The 14,737-nt window shown below is 40.9% G+C and overlaps 3 protein-coding genes across 8 annotated transcripts; all 3 read left to right on the forward strand.

The window, feature by feature from the left end:
* The first annotated feature begins 515 nt into the window (after positions 1-515).
* On the forward strand, positions 516-4,427 carry LOC146275084 (ADP-ribosyl cyclase/cyclic ADP-ribose hydrolase 1). 2 transcript variants are annotated; one of them, XM_084703668.1, is made up of 10 exons: positions 516-706; positions 1,232-1,284; positions 1,444-1,567; positions 1,698-1,824; positions 2,090-2,228; positions 2,662-2,744; positions 3,143-3,216; positions 3,346-3,438; positions 3,622-3,708; positions 3,885-4,427. In XM_084703668.1, the coding sequence occupies exons 1-10, from the start codon at positions 582-584 to the stop codon at positions 3,976-3,978; spliced, it is 999 nt and encodes a 332-aa protein (XP_084559794.1). In that variant the 5' UTR covers positions 516-581; the 3' UTR covers positions 3,979-4,427. The 2 variants fall into 2 exon arrangements, with proteins under 2 accessions (XP_084559794.1, XP_084559795.1); XM_084703669.1 differs by lacking the exon at positions 1,232-1,284 and having other exon boundaries at positions 612-706.
* Positions 4,428-4,558: 131 nt separating this feature from the next.
* Positions 4,559-9,150, forward strand: LOC146275085 (ADP-ribosyl cyclase/cyclic ADP-ribose hydrolase 1-like). 2 transcript variants are annotated; one of them, XR_014766366.1, is made up of 9 exons: positions 4,559-5,133; positions 5,305-5,428; positions 5,528-5,663; positions 6,128-6,210; positions 6,663-6,736; positions 7,092-7,178; positions 7,506-7,589; positions 7,706-7,870; positions 8,813-9,150. XR_014766366.1 is itself a non-coding variant. In XM_084703670.1 (8 exons), the coding sequence occupies exons 1-8, from the start codon at positions 4,919-4,921 to the stop codon at positions 7,761-7,763; spliced, it is 861 nt and encodes a 286-aa protein (XP_084559796.1). In that variant the 5' UTR covers positions 4,559-4,918; the 3' UTR covers positions 7,764-9,150. The 2 variants fall into 2 exon arrangements, 1 of the variants encoding a protein (XP_084559796.1); XM_084703670.1 differs by having other exon boundaries at positions 7,706-9,150.
* A 751-nt stretch (positions 9,151-9,901) lies between these two features.
* LOC146275086 (TNFAIP3-interacting protein 3-like) lies at positions 9,902-14,125 on the forward strand. 4 transcript variants are annotated; one of them, XM_084703388.1, is made up of 11 exons: positions 9,906-10,101; positions 10,213-10,255; positions 10,346-10,479; positions 10,987-11,092; positions 11,323-11,397; positions 11,483-11,548; positions 11,879-12,007; positions 12,146-12,274; positions 12,657-12,734; positions 13,038-13,163; positions 13,272-14,125. In XM_084703388.1, exons 3-11 carry the CDS (start codon positions 10,358-10,360, stop codon positions 13,410-13,412), a joined length of 972 nt encoding a protein of 323 aa, XP_084559514.1. In that variant the 5' UTR covers positions 9,906-10,101; positions 10,213-10,255; positions 10,346-10,357; the 3' UTR covers positions 13,413-14,125. The 4 variants fall into 4 exon arrangements, with proteins under 4 accessions (XP_084559512.1, XP_084559514.1, XP_084559513.1 ...); XM_084703386.1 differs by lacking the exon at positions 10,213-10,255 and having other exon boundaries at positions 9,902-10,101; positions 10,357-10,479; XM_084703387.1 differs by lacking the exon at positions 9,906-10,101 and having other exon boundaries at positions 10,106-10,255.
* The last annotated feature ends 612 nt before the right edge of the window (positions 14,126-14,737 follow it).

Here is a 14,737-nt window from a genome sequence, read left to right on the forward strand (position 1 = left end):
ACATTCTCTGATTCAGTTCTGCTACGACCAGGCAGAAAGTCTGTTCAAAGCGTCTTTATATTATACTTTCTGCTCACCAGTGTTTAGATCAGGCATTTGGAAACTTTATGAGAAAATTTATGAGAATGTTGTTTACAATATTGGCTCTTTGTCTTTTTGCTGGGAAGAGGTGATGAAACAAAGGGGAAAGGAGGGACCTGTGTTTTTGCCTGTGTTCACCTTTTCAGTTGTTCATGTGGAGACTAGCACCATCATCTGGTCATCAACTGGTTCTGCACCACCCAAACCCTCACCGCCATCCTCCTTTTCAACAGAGTAATTTTCATCACAAGTTCCTTGATGATTGCACCTAGTTATATCATCCCTCATCCCATTCCCCAATCTTGGAATCACATGTTCCCAGTCAAACAGATCCGCTCCTCCTATGTCTAGAGACAGTTTTACGACAATGTAATGAGAATCATGTGGATCTTGTTTCTGTGCCGGAGGCTGTTTTTGGCCCTGGGTGTAAACCCCTGGACAGCCAGGTCTGTGGGTAGGAAGAGGACTGTGTCAGTCAACAGGGCCCAGAGCGAGGGAGGATGCCCAGGGAGGATGCCCACCCTACACACCCTGGATACTGCCGCTATGTCTGGGAAGAGAGTCGGACCTCACCTCTGCTTCACGAGTCAAGAGTTCATGACACTAACTCTACTAGTCAGGAATGGTGAGCTTTTCATTTTCTTGACTTGATTAAATACACATAATGAATTCGATTTCATATGTATTTAAGTATGTGGAAGGTATGACTAGGAGGTAACGGGTTTGCTGTGTTGAATTTAGACGTTTTGATACTCAGTCCTTTTAAAACGTAACTCATATTTGATTCAGAAACATGATGTTTGTCAAGTTCACTAGGCTACAACTTGTGGTGTGTTGTCAATAGAAGGGAAGAAACATGCTCTCAGGCGGTAAGTCTGGGGGGAAACAGTAACGTTCATGTGAGAAGCTGCGTGAGAACAGTGACCTTCATAAAGAGACACAAACATGGGGGAGGAGATGGCATTCCATAGACAAATTAGATTTAATATAACCAAGAAGAAAAAAACAAGTTTAGCCTGTACGTTATGCCCTGAAGGGTTTCCCATGTGAAATTCTATGCAATCTTTCTTGCTGTACAAGAATGGGAACAATGACACTGGTCAAAAGGTAACACTCCTGTGTGTTATTCTCACGCTCCACCTCTAAACAGCGTGACTTTTCGAAAGACACTTCTTGTCCATGACATTACCAGCATGGCCACATGTGAGTGCCTCTTCTTCTGGGTGTATTTATGTACGATGAGAACCCATGTTTTAATGGACTTTTAACACTGGTACTGTGTTGTTTGATGCGTCAGAGCAATCCTCTCCCATCCTCCTCCATTTTGTTTCTCTTCCCCCTCGCTCCCTTTCTATATTTTAGGGTTCATCATTATCCTATTTTGCACTTATGATGTGGGTGCAGAAATGGGGACTACCCCCAACTTGAAGCAAATAGTGATTGGGCGATGCTTTGACTACATCACACTCGTAAGCCCTACCTCAAGGTAATGTGTGACCATCAACTCATGAGCATGTCAAGATGGTACTGTGCACTAAACTCACTAATCCATGAATTGTCTTGCCCCAAAATGAAGGAATTCAATGATTTAAACAAAGATGCAATATCTCTTTAAGATATGACTGTGAAGATATCTGGAGGAAGTTTGAGGAAGCAGTTGTGCGACGGTCTCCCTGCAACGTCAAGGTTAAAGATTACAAAAGAATGTTCCGCGACACGCCACAGTCTTTGCCGTGTGACAGGGTGAGTCCACTGGTGGTGTACTTCATGGTCAAATGCGCAGTGGCTTCACAGTGAGGGGCTTCGGGGGTGACTTTGACCTCCAGATCAATGATAATACGAATTGAATAGAGAGCAACAAGTGTGGCTTTCACCTCTCATTATCCCCAAGTCAGAGACAGCCTGCGGGTGTTTCAGTTTTGAATGATTGTCCTCTCTGCCCCCACACCCCCCTCCCCACACCCCCCTCCACACACCCCACCATCCCCCCCACACCCATCCTTTAAAGCTCCTGTTCTGGAGTAAGACCCGGGATCTGATGCACAGCTACGCAGCCGTGACGCGTCGCTTCTGGACCCTGGAGGACACCCTGGTGGGCTACATGTTCAACGACCTTGTCTGGTGCGGACAGCAGGAGAAGGACAGAGGTGGGAGGGGTCACCACCACCACCACCACCCCCAACCTGACATGGAGGGAGGGGCTGGGGAGGGGGGCGGAGGCAGAAGGGAAAACAGAGAGAGAGAAAGTAAAAAGAAAGTAAAATATTGGTACATGAAAAACTGCTCCTCATTGTTTGACCACATCATGTGATTCTGCTCACAGAAAATGCTGCCCACATTTGACCTTACATAACACAGCTGAACTAACAAGTGTGTGGGCATTGCTTTTGTGTTCAAATCTCCCAATTGTGAAGCCAGGTATTTAATCTTTTTGCACTAAACTGACAAACTCAATGAACTGTCTCTTCTGTAAATGCTATATAACCCTATAGAAAACATGTAATCATCCTCTTTGTAGTATTTTGTGTAGACGTGCCCGGCCTTGACTTACCTTAGGAGACTTGTTTTATTGTTTACCAGGCTTTGATTTCAACTCTTGCCCAGAGTGGTCTGCGTGTGTTAATCATCCTGTATATTCCCTGTGGAGGCGCGCTTCACAAAATGTAAGCTTACACCTACACATAAAAGAAGTATTAGGAATTACAATTATTAAGGAAATTAAGCATCTGAAACTTAATGAATAAAAACAATTTGGTTTGTGAATTGGGCCAAATACTTCAAAGAATCCACATTTTTGAAAACAGAACAGGTTCTGTTTTACTGACAAACTTAGTGTGTCATGTTTATGTAACATATATATTTATATATATATATATATATATATATATATATATATATATATATATATATATATATATATATATATATATATATATATATATATATATATATATGTTCTGGATAAGAGCGTCTGCTAAATGACTAAATGTAAATATATATATATATATATATATATATATATATATATATAAAATATGGATACTTCTGTCTGTTTTGACAGTTTGCTGAAGTGGCATGTGGCAACATCACAGTGCTCCTGAATGGATCCATTGAGAATGCCTTCAACAGGAAAAGGTGAGGCAAAGCACCTTGATGACATTTACTGAGGGGGACCGTTCTCTGAGGTCTGGTAGTGGTCTTTGGTCACTGTGTGTCTCCTGTGTGTCGTGTGTGTGTCGTGTGTGTGTCGTGTGTGTCTTCCAGCATGTTTGCGAGTGTTGAGCTGGGCAGTCTGAACCCCAGGATGGTGAATCACGTCAACATCAAGGTGGTTCCAAATCTGGAGGGGCCTTTCATGTGAGCGAGAACCCCCAAAATTATGTGACGATCATTGTGTCGTCTTTATTCACAGTCTATGAAGCGAATCGTCATGCTGCCCTGTATTGTACGTCGCTCATGAAGTTTACAACAGTTGCTTGAACATGTTCTTGATGTGTAATACCATCCTGTATGGCCGTCCTGCTCTGTGTTGTCTTCCAGTGAATCCTGCTCTCAGGGATCCATCATCGACCTCATAAAGATCCTGCAGGATAGAGGGTTCCATTGGACCTGCACAGACAATGACTTGTGAGTTCCAACGAACTCCGTTTGTGGTTGTGGGAGGGTCTGTGAGTTCCATTTAACTGAGATATGTGTGTGTGTGTGTGTGTGTGGTCGAGGCTGTAGTTATGTTGCAACACATGTAACAGCATTGCAGCAGTGTTGTAACACATGATGAGTCAGTGTTCATGTCTCCTCTGTAGGACCCTGATCATGCTCCAGTGTATTCAGAACCCTCTGCAGTTCTCCTGTCAAACATGTTCAAACAGCCTGCTGAAAAGAGAAAGGACAACTTAGGTGGAAACAGCTGCTCAACTGGTTTAGGATCCTCAGATGTGCAGACCAGTTTAATTTGAGGTGTCAAGTTACTTTTGGATGAAAGCAGGTTCTTTGCCTCAGTTCATCGTCAGTCTCTGAGAAGCACATCCTTTCATCATTTCCAATCAGTGGGGGAAAAAAAACGGCAGTTGACTCTCACTTCCTTTTCTGGAATGAAGTATTGAGTGATAAGAACAGATGCATTTCATTCTCAACTGAAGACATTTCCAGTTTTGATTTGATTTGATATCTGAAATGATACAGTGAGGAGAGAGATGCAGCACACATGCCTGGAAAAAAGAAACACTGTAGTACACTGAAGTATTCTGTAAATGCAATAGGCCCATTGTAAATGAAACTGTCTTGTGTAAGTTAAATATTGTACATGACATATGGTAGTGTAAAATAAAAAATGTATATGAAACACCCTGCTCCAGTGCAACATCTGGTGGGTGAATTGGAGCTTCTTTGACTGTATATGGTATGGTATAACCACAATTTCTATATGTTCTTCACTTATCGTAATTAGATGTCCCTCCATGCAATTGTTTAGAGGTCATCATATGTTATTTATTAATGTATTGTTTGTTTTACTTTAGAACCCCATATATTTGATTTTAATCAACGCCCATTGAGACATCCTAAATATGTTGTGACTAATTGGTCTTAATGATAGAGACGGGATGTTGAAATTATGTCCAAAAAGAAAAGAGTTGAGAAACTGTTGACCTTTCCTAATGAAACGTAACGGTATACGCGACGTCAAATGCGCGCTGTGTCAGGATCGGAAAACAAGTCGAAGCACGACCAGCAGGACACTTGGAGGCAATAAAGTTTGTGGATTCATAACAAATACATCTCAAGCTTTTAACGGTCTATTACAAAAATCATAGAGACATATGTTAAGCAAAGAGTAGCCATGGACGACGTAGAATCGTACAGAGCAAGTCAGAGCAAGAAACGAAGAAGTTGCTTTTTAAAATTGGGTCTCGCTGCAGTTATTTTTGTAGTCATACTTGCTATCATTCTAGGAGTAGTGCTCAGTAGTACAGCCAGTAACACGTCGGGTGACAATTTCAAATCAACGTTCATTACGAGATGTGAAAAGTTTGTAGAGAGCACCAACATATCAAGGTAATTAATTGTAACCATATATTTTGTTGGGTTAGGGTTAACAAATGTATAAATTTAGCTTAATTTATTAATATTTATTGAATTTATATAGTCTGCATAAACTATATTTGATCATTGAACAGTAATAATACCGTTTATAGTTTTTCTCATGCAATTTTGTGTCCTCGCAAGGGATTGCCAAAAGTTATGGAACCTGTTTGAGCAAGCCTATGTCGGCAGGGATCCATGTACTGTACCTCCGGAGGCTTACAACGCTCTCATGGCAGGCACGCACCTTGACCCCTCATGCAACAGAGTGAGACAAACCTTCTAGTAAAACCATGTTCCACGATAAATCAGTACATACGTAAACAATCGACATTAACTACCAAACATTACATGAAACTCATTTTAGATGTTGTTCTGGAGCAAAACCAAGGATCTGGTCCATGATTTCACAAAGAAGAGAGATTGTTATCAGACTATGGAGGACACTCTGCTTGGTTCTGTCGTGGATGGGTTGACTTGGTGTAGCAAGGAGGGCACTAGTGGTAAGACCCACCCCATACTGCTCCAGCCAGCCGGTCTGAGAGTTCAGAGTCTACTTACGTAAAGACGCAATCGCAGACAATTGATAACAATTCAACTATTAATGGATGTTTAAGATTGTTTTTGTCAGTAACTGATTCAAACGTAAACTCTTACTTAGACATACACACACATTTAGTTTAGTATGTAAATTGTTAGTATTTGAAGTTCTTTTAGTAGAAGAGAGCAATTGTTATCATATGAACTTGAGCTTTGCTATCAAGTTATCAAGGCTGCACCTTGTAGAGCAGCCGCCCAAAGAGCTATGCTCTGCTTTACTTTTCTCCTCGTCAGCCTCTTGTAAAACAAATGATTTGTGTGTTTTGTCTGTTTGTGTGTGTGTGTTTGTGCACACATGTGTGCATGTGGGGACGTGTGTGCGGGTCTGTGTGCGTGTGTGTGTGTGGGCTCATTTTTATTTCCATAGAAACGTTCACCATGGGCTGTCCAGGCTGGATGGATTGTGACAACAACCCAGTCCGCTCGTTCTGGAACCGGGCCTCGGCTGGGGTACGTGCCTCCTGGGGCCTCGGGGTAACGATTTACAGATCCAGCCTGCAGCTGGAGTCTTGATGTAACACACATAACCCACACAAGCACACACACAACGTTTGTTGCATTGAACAGGTGACAAACATCTGAACAGACCCAATGTAGGTTTGTCTGGGAGTGGAAGGCTTCCTCTGCCTTACTTGTCATCAATGAGGCTTTGTGTCTGTATCCAGGGAGACGTTTCTTAGCAGTCTTTGGAGGGGTCCCATACAGGACGCCTGCCAATTTTCTTCTCTCGGTTATATCAGGATTGTTTTTCAGGACACGTGTTGTATGTATCAATGCCAAATAACCACACTCCAGTATTCACAGTACAACACAGATAGTGTATAGGGGTATGTGCAGTATTTCTGTGTGGGTGGTCACTGACCTTTCCTGGATCAAAACCATGACACTCTTGACGTTTGTAGTTTGCAGATGCTGCGTGTGGTGATGTGACAGCAATGCTTAATGGTTCCATAGCCACTCCCTTCAGCCCCACTAGGTAAGCCCAGGTAAGGCCAAACAGGCCTTTTTGTAGTCAATCGTGGGAAAACATTTTTGAGGACCTATTTGTAGAGTTTCATCTGTGCACCAATGCAGGCAGGACCTGTACCTAGTTTTAAAGAAGAAATAGGTAATTTTGTTACAGTGTATTGTTCACAAACTATCTGTGATAAACAGACCACATAAGCCTGGTTTCAAGGACAGTCTTATGTGCATGAAATCAGTATGTTCTTATGGCCATGCAGTATTTGTTATTTTCATAGACACTGGATCATATTGTGCTATTAAACCAGCAATTAAAAGGTCCGTGTAAAATGACAACACATTATTTATTTGTTTGTCTTTTTTTTTAGTATTTTTGCCACTATCGAGGTCAAGAGGTTCAATTCAACCAGAATGAACGGACTGAATGTTGTACTGGTCACCAATAAGAACGATATGTAGGTTTGAATTGAGATCTGAAAGATACTATTCTTCTGTCTATCTATCTGCCTGTCAACTGTGTACCTCTTCCACTAGAGATATCAGTGTTGTTGTTTTGGCTTTTGTCTACATGAGTTTGTCAGAAAACACTTGACAACCAATGGAGTAAAGTATATCCAAAATCCTTCATATGAGAAGATTGGTAAACCACTGTACATGACATGAATAGTACTGTTAGCTTCATTGTAGGACAAGACAGCTCAGTTAATCATAGTAGTTAAACTAGGACTAATGGCTTACGATGGTGTTTCTTACCTATTTCCTCATTGCTGTCCATGCTTTAGCACAACCTGTGAGAATCCCTCTCTAAAGGTCCTACAGAAAGAATTGGACCCAAAACTGAAGTACAGTTGTAAGGAGGTTACTCAGTAAGTACCTCCCTCTCTCTCGCTGTATATATCTACAGAACACAGCCAGCCAGCCAATGTATCTATCCCTCTCTCTCTCTCCATAATCTTTAGTCTCACCTCCCCTGTTTCCCCAGGTCTAACATCCAGGAGTGCATGTCAAGTCCAGACCCAGCCTGTGGTGCCTGTTGGTAACACTCTGTACTGTCCTGTCACTGGATCAGCCTTCAGTGCTGCATGTAAAACTGCCTCTGTGGTGGTTAAACATGTGTGGAGACCTACATCTATCTAACAATGCTATGGTATGTTCTGGATAAGACGCTCTGGATAAGAGCGTCTGCTAAAAAACAATGACTAAATGTATCTGTATATATTTTATTTGGGAGGGGATAACCTATGGGAAATATAACGTTATTGTGGAAGAAAGTTCTGTCCATCTCCACTAGAATGTTGTGACCATCAGTTTCGGTACTAGGTTTATAAGTCTAGACAACCAGCTGATTGGAGAGAGTTTAACAGACACCTCAACATCTAAAATGACCAGTTCAGACACCATGGTACTAGTCTCTCTGAGGCATGCACGTCAGCGGACGGTGTTTATAGTTGAGACAAAAACAGATAACACACAGCCAATAGAGGTTGAATGTTTGTTATAGGCAGGTAAAGAAGGAGACAATCACAGTAAGAATACAAAATGTGGAATAAGTTATAGCTTAGAATACATGACTATATAATAAGCTGTAATAGGTAATGTACGGTAATGTAATAGCTGATCTACTGATTGTGATTAACGTAAGCACTTAAGAAAGCCCTTATTTCTCCCACATCATGTTTTAATGTTTTGATATTTGATGAGTTAAAGTATTTTATTATTTATGAATATACACATATGTATATTCAGGGCCGGATTAACAAATTCTGGGCCCCTGGGCACGAAGGCATCATGGGCCCCTCCCACCACTCCTCCTATTAACGCAACCACAGCTAGTTATATATGTAAAACTATGTCCGTTGCAAAATAATACTGATTGTTCAGTCGGCTACAGTAGCCAATGAAAAATGAACAGCACACAATCTATACATTTAATTAAATTATACATACCAGCAGTGAGCATAATAGCATGTAGGCATAATAATAAATAAAGATGCCTCAAGTGGATTTTTTTGTAGGGCAAGTGGAAGATAAATTTACTTGCTTTATTTACTTATATTTACTCTTTTTATTTGGCTCTGACCTAATGTAGGTTTTCAGGAAGTGTCCATGTGGTGCCGACATGCTGAAAAGTTACAAGGGAAAAAACAACTTTTTTCTCAATAGAACGTTCAGATTCCAATGTATTCCTATGGGATTTTCATCTACATGACTTCAACTTGATTTTTCTCAAAATGTATATGTTTTAACATTGACTAAACATACCTTATTTTGAAGAAAACAACCTACATGTAATGGACCTACTGAGATCTGTTTTGCTTGCTTGCTTTTTACTGTTAAATGTTGGCTATGAATGTTAGTTTGTGATAAAAACCGTGTAAATATTTTGTAATAAAAAGGGGTTAATTGAAATAAATATGTTGTAAAATACTTGAGCGACAGTAGTCAATGCTTTTACTATATTCTACAAGTATTATTGGTGTACATCAAATAAAATGCTTGTTGTAATCTTACAAGTGTTTTCTATGATATCTAAGTTAGTGGTTCTCTCATTTTAAATGTAATTCAGTCCAATCCAGTCGACTGTATTTGAGGACCTATTTTGAATTGCATGAGTTGTGGGTTTAAAAGAGATAAGGTATGTCGATTGCACACAGGACGGAAATGAAGAGCGTCTTTTTCATGGCTTTCCTTTCTAGTTTTGCTGTGTCATCAGTACAGAAAAAACATAGTGATACAGCTGCTGCTGGGAAATGTTTTCAGTTCATCTTTAAACTCAGCCTTGTAAGTAAGCTATACATACTTCTGCTTTTGGGGAGGCCTATAATTCCAACACATCAATTGTAGTTTTCCAACATCTTACACACAAAGCTACACTGTAAATTAACACATGCGACTACATATATTACAACTAAAAATGCATTTTCACAGCTTTTACGTATGTCAACAGGCACATTACAATACATGTAACGGTAGGCATTGCGATGAGTCAGACTGGGCTGCCAGTCACTGTACCACGGTGATTTCCCCCTCGATCTTTCCTGAAAGGTAACACGTGAATCAGCACTTTGAAAACAGAAATTGTTGGCTGGGGAGGTAGTGTAACTGTGACTGTTTGACAAAAGCTTTCAGTAGGACAGATAACGGTACAGTAGGACAATGATAGTGTTATAGCCCACTGCGCCGATGACGCTTCCTTCACGTCTTTGTCATTTCCTGTCTCAGCACACTCTGTACCATATCAACAAGCACCTACGAGACTGTATGTCAACATTGACCTGGTTCCGGTTACTGTGCGGTTGCGAAAAGTTCGTCGTACCCGCGCACATTTCTCCGTGATGACGAAGTAGCCTATTGAGGGAATCCCATGAAGAGTTTCAGGTTGGTTCACATGTTTCTTGAAAAGGGTTGGTCCGGTAAAAATATATACACCAGAGTTTATATCTGTATTTAAACGGCTTACATGTCAGAAACTCCTAATTTTTTTGACAGCCTGGCAATTCACTCAACGTGCTAAACCTTACTTGGAAATAATGTGAGTATAAATGTTAGGCTATAGGCCTACTTTTCAGTGAAATTTTCCTGTGATTTTACCCGTTAACGTACTGAAAAAATGCTTATACAGCCCACCTTTAGGATGGAAAAACGACGGACCGAGAGAACACTAACAGACAGACGTATCACGGGACTTGGGGCCCCACATACGGACAGATCGCATATTATCACACTACAACATGGATTGGCGCTGACTCCAGAAAGGTAAATCACTGAAATAAATAAAGCGGATTTTGTTTTTGTTTAGCTTCATTTAGCTTAAATTGTGTAGGTTACTTAATTTTAGTTTTTTTAAAAGTAAGTAAAAAAAGTACAATACATGTAGCTAGATGTTTATAACTCGTGACGGGGAAGAAACTCAGATGCGGTGTTTATGCATTGTCCCACGTATTCGTCTACTCAACATGTTCGAGACATTTGGACGCTGTTTATGGAACTGTGTGCTAACACACATTACCTTAATATTCCAACTGAGAGATATAGAATGCAATGCAATGTTTACGTAATGGTGTTGATTTAAAAAAAATCCTCATATAACCCTAACCAATGTTAAAAAGGTGTAAACAATACATCGCAACATCAGACTTGGAAGAAAGATTGTAGCCTGCCGATCAAGTGTGTTTTATTATACCTGCGCTATGGGTCTGGTTTGAATTGATTTAAGATGCAGATACATTTTAGTCATTAAAAAAATTATGTTTTTGTTGACAGGTGTGAGAGTGTTGAATTGGACAATTCAATCAGAGAGCGTGTCCAATCATACCTTCTCACACAGGGTGCACCTGTCCGCAACGACATACAATTCAAAGAAACACAGGTGAGTGGGACTGATCAAATCCTGTCTTTTTTGCTCATACCAACACAACGTGTAGACACAATACCAGAGTGCAGGGAAATGGTAGGCCTATGTGTTACTGGAAACATCCAGGGAGAAGAACTTCCACTATTTGTCAAGAGGAAGAAGCAGAGTACATCACATTCCGTGCATACATTACAAATGTTGGCTGCATTTATCCCTGTACATTTTTTTTTGTTGACTCACTTTAGACTGGACTGTCTGTTGCTGCAACTGGGAAAAACAAGGATTCACATCTAGCATTGTTAGAGAAGCAGAGACAAGAGGTTGGTTTATTCCCAAGTGTACATGTTTTTTACACACACACACACACACATACACAGATACTCATGCTTTTTCTGTTATACTCAGCTCTTATATATAAACACCAAGTGGGCAGAGCAGTACCAGACCATGACACTGTATTACAAACAGAAGGTAAGATGATTAATAAAGTGCTTCTCTACTCTACAAAATCATATTATTCTACTCAATTCTACTCAACTATATTGTATTAAACTTAATTAAAACCTCCAACTGAAGTTGTGTAAAATTAGAAAAGTATAGAGTCAAACTATCATCTGTCTGTGTTTTATGTGTGTTCACTCTATTGCTAGTCCCGATATATATATATATATATATATATATATATATATATATATATATATATATATATATATATATATATATATATATATATATATATATATATATATATATATATATATATATATATATATATAATGTCTACACTCTCATAATGTCTAGGTGAAAGACCAGGAGATGTTACTAATGTCCCATGGCCAAGAATTGGAGGACAGGAGTGAAGAGGAACAGCAAGAAAGAAACAGAAACATAGATCTACCTCAGACCAAACACAACACAAACTGTATTCAGGTAACAAAACGATGATCTTATAGCTCAAAACCTCTACAATTCAGCAAAAAACTCCACAGTTGTTTTACATGAGCATCCAGAATCAAATTCTATGAATACGTCTTCATGTGTCTGTTTCCTGATTTGTTCCCCATGTAGTTGCAAAATGATGACATCAGTGCTGACCTGCAGAGGGCAGAGCAAGAAGCAGAGCGCCTGAGAGTGCAGAACACCACTCTGACCAGAAGAGGGCAGCAGCAGCAAGGGGAGATCAGACGACTCAATAAGGTGATTTAAGTGTGGCTAAAAACAGGAAACACCAAAAGCTCCCTTTGCACCCACACCGAAACAAATGAAGAAGAACATCCTGCACTCATGCAAACACCAAACAAGGACGAATAGGAGAAGCCAGGAAATGGTAGGCGTGTCGCACTGGCGCATTGTCCTGCCATAACGCACATTTAAATATACTTGATTCATTTACATATACACTTGATTCATTTATATACACTTGATTCATTTACAGATAGACTTGATTCATTTACATATACACTTGAATCATTTACATATACACTTGATTCATTTTGCTTTCCTCCAAAGTGATGTACATATAGTGTGTGACGAGAGTAGAGCTGAATCATTTTGGTGATTGTCTTGCTGTTCCTCATAGGTCCTGCAAGAGGTGCTGCAGACCACTGGAACTGCCGAGGTCAGCTGTGGGCCACAAGAAGAGGTCTGGAGGCATCAGGTGGGCATCTCAAATCCTTAAGAATATTATACATATTGTCGATAAGAACAGTAACTCATATAGGTTAGGACTCATTTCTTATAGGTTTAGATGATTTATTATGGGTTGAGATAGCCCACTAGGGATTGCGAGGAGAGGAGCAGGAACAAATGTAGTTGAACTTGTTACTAATGACAATAAACCAATGGAAACCTGTGACCAAGTATCTCTGCAGCTCTTTATACGAATCTGTCTCTATGTCCAAAGTCTTGTATATGTCGTCATGAAAGTAGAATTTAATCGATGCCAACTATCTGTTGCCAGGCCCAAATTTACAAAGAGGACTTTTTGAAGGAGAGGAGAGACAGGGAGCAGTTAAAGGGGAAGCACGGAGACTTGGAGGAGAAATTCAGAAAGGTGCACACTGAACTCAACGCCCTCAAGTCCAAGGTACGTCGCGCAACACCTTCTCAAACCTCTTCACTGTAAGATCCCTACGTTATCCATTGGATCTTATCAGAACTGTCTGGATAATGTCCAACCTGTTTGTATTTCCAGATAATACGGACTCCAACTTTACCCCGTCCTCTGGCTGCCTGTGTGTGCCCCCACCAGGCACCCCCCACTACACAGAACAGAGATGCCCGTCCTCGTGCCCAGAGTCCCTCTCCCCACACCCAACAAAACCACCACCTTTAACCAAACATGCCTCCTGGGACACTACATCAGTACCTGAAACAAACTGGAGTCAAACTGGAATTTGTTATCATCCACCAAACACTGACAAAAATAAGTTGGTGACACCCGACATGTCAGAGCTTCTGATTGGTTGCTTGGTGTGGGGAGAGTTTCTGTGTGCAAGACTTCATCCAGGAAGTGGGCTGTGTTGTGCCTCAGTCCTGACAGTCGGTTCCGGACCCAGGTTCAGATGGCTCTCAGAGCGGTCAAGGGGAAGCCAGTCCACAAGCCCAGGCCCATTAGGTGACTGGGCGGAAAACCAGGAAATATCCTGTGACGCTTTAACCACCTGGCATGTGGCTACCTGTGGGAAACACCAGGAAATATCCGGTGAACCTGACACGGGGTTCCCTGTGAGTACAGATGAGAATGTACAAGGTCATCTTTTACTAATCAGTACCAAGCTGGCCAATTTTACCATGGCAATAGTAATTAGCTTCTCACCCTCTGATGGCTCCTTAAAACACATGATCTAGTTCATCTCTGAATCGAGGCAGTGTGAATGGTTATGGTGGGGTTAAAGGTGAGACGATGGGATTGAAGATGCACCCTTGACCATAATGTACTGGTGTCCAACACCACATGACCTGACTCCTCTGGACACAAAATCACCATCAATTCTATGTTATTTATAAAATAAACAAAGCACATTTTGTTGTATTGACATAATCCAACACTTGTCTGTGTCGGCCAACTAAGTCTTTGAGCATTAACCCTGTGAGCGGCACGTCTTCAAGAGAGCCTGTGTCTCACATCACAGCAGCACAGCCAGAAACAACATCTGCAAGTACAATCCCACAGTTCACTCTTTTACACACAAACAGACCTACTCAAATTACACAGTTTATTCTTTTTACGGGTGCCAAAGGCGCACCTGATACTCCAGGGGCGGGACCAACGGTTTACTGACTCATGTCCAAACACCATATGAGGAGACAGAGTTTTCTCCATTCCACCAGTTGCATGAGTAAACAGGAAGTCTGCGCTCGAGCGCTGCAACACGCTCAGACAAACACTGGCCCTCATCCACCTGGTGAACTGGACGTGTAAATGACATCCCTCTGGTTTTCCATCCCTCTCAGTTTCTTCAGATAAATCAGCACAACACCAGTTATTGTCGTCTTCTTGTCACCCGGGTAAGTTTGGGTTTGCATGGTCTTAGAGTAATATGATAACCTAACCCAAATTAGCTCTAAAGAAAAGAATTCTGCTCATAAATGTCGAAATAAAGACACAAGCCAGAATACTTTGGTTTTGTAAGACGAGATGAAAAAGTCTTCATGGGT

This window comes from Hypomesus nipponensis, chromosome 8 (assembly GCF_054491055.1).
Source record: "Hypomesus nipponensis isolate SF chromosome 8, ASM5449105v1, whole genome shotgun sequence".
Lineage (NCBI taxonomy): Eukaryota > Metazoa > Chordata > Actinopteri > Osmeriformes > Osmeridae > Hypomesus > Hypomesus nipponensis.